The 1,511-nt window shown below is 59.0% G+C and overlaps 1 protein-coding gene across 1 annotated transcript; it reads left to right on the forward strand.

Moving 5' to 3' along the window:
• Positions 1-341: 341 nt before the first annotated feature.
• Positions 342-1,292, forward strand: LOC310795978 (transmembrane protein 121; the record flags this gene model as incomplete). The annotated part of the gene is made up of 1 exon (XM_083658119.1): positions 342-1,292. One exon carries the CDS (start codon positions 342-344, stop codon positions 1,290-1,292), a length of 951 nt encoding a protein of 316 aa, XP_083514245.1.
• Between the last annotated feature and the right edge of the window lie 219 nt (positions 1,293-1,511).

The raw sequence follows: 1,511 nt of genomic DNA on the forward strand, positions 1-1,511 counted from the left end.
TCTCAGGGAATATAAACAGACATGAGATTTATGATTTATTTATTTACAATAGTGAGGCTGTATGTTTACAGATCATTTGCCAGTGAACATAATTGACTAAACGAGGGATCCTACTGTCTACCCCGGCAGGTGGCTTGGGCACAAGCGGAGATTGATTGAAGTGATCTGTGTGAATCCTATTAGTGTATCCTGGATACTGGCCAAGGCAGAAGCAATGGAGAGGAACACCGCTGTCTAGCAGCGCTATCTGATCTGCACACACTGAGGACCCTCCCGCACTCCCTCTTCAACAGTACCGCCCCGGAGCCTCGCTCCCCTCCCCCTCGCCCCCCCAGGCAAGGATGGTACCCCCACCTCCCACCAACAAGCCCCACGTGTGCCTGTCCACCATCCTGATCATGAGCAGCATGGCACTGATCGACGCCTACCTGGTGGAGCAGAACCAGGGGCCGCGCAAGATCGGAATCTGCATCATGGTGATCGTGGGGGACATTTGCTTCCTCATCATACTGCGCTACGTGGCCGTGTGGGTGGGCGCCGAGGTGCGCACGGCCAAGAGAGGCTACGCCATGATCCTCTGGTTCCTCTACATCTTCGTGCTGGAGATCAAGGTCTACTTTGTGTACCAGAACTACAAGGCGGACAGGAAGAGCCTGGACACGCTGGCCAGGAAGGCGCTGACGCTGCTGCTGTCCATCTGCATCCCCGTGCTCTTCGTGGTGCTGGTGGCCATCGACCACATGGAATACGTGCGCGCCTTCAAGAAGAGAGAGGAGATCCGCAACCGCCTCTTCTGGGTGGTGGTGGACCTGCTGGACATACTGGACATCCAGGCCAACCTGTGGGAGCCGCAGAAGAAGGGGCTGCCCCTGTGGGCCGAGGGCCTGATGTTCTTCTACTGCTACATCCTGCTGCTGGTGCTGCCCTGCGTGTCCCTGAGCGAGATCAGCATGCAGGGCATCAACATTGTGCCCCACAAGATGCTGCTGTACCCCATCCTCAGCCTGGTCACCATCAACGTCATCACGCTCTTCATCCGCGGCGGGAACATGATCTTCTACAGGGACGCCCGGGTGTCGGGGATCCTCATAGGGAAGAACGTGCTGGCCATCCTCCTGAAGACCTGCACCTTCGTGCAGTACAGGAGCCAGTTGCAGAGCGCCCCGCCGGCCTTCGGCGTGGAGCTGCAGAAGAACTCGGTGGCGCACGCTCGCCCCGCCCCGACCCCGCCTCAGGTGGTCATGCAGGACCAGACGGCCCTCCCCGAGGTGACGCCGTGCGAACACACATGACACGATGCCCAGGTGGCACATTGCGGAAATGTCCTCGCCGGGGCGTGCGACCCTCAGGACGTCGGCAGGGCACAATGTCCCACCCGCCTCAGGGCATGTGGACACTCGTGGTACACAGGAGATTGCCATCTCCATTGAGGCTTAATGGCACACGGGACACCGCGGACGCTGAGCGAGGCAAAGGGCAGCGCGGCCTATCCAAAGCTGTGATGGTGCAAA

This window comes from Poromitra crassiceps (genome assembly GCF_964638095.1).
Source record: "Poromitra crassiceps genome assembly, chromosome: 22".
Lineage (NCBI taxonomy): Eukaryota > Metazoa > Chordata > Actinopteri > Beryciformes > Melamphaidae > Poromitra > Poromitra crassiceps.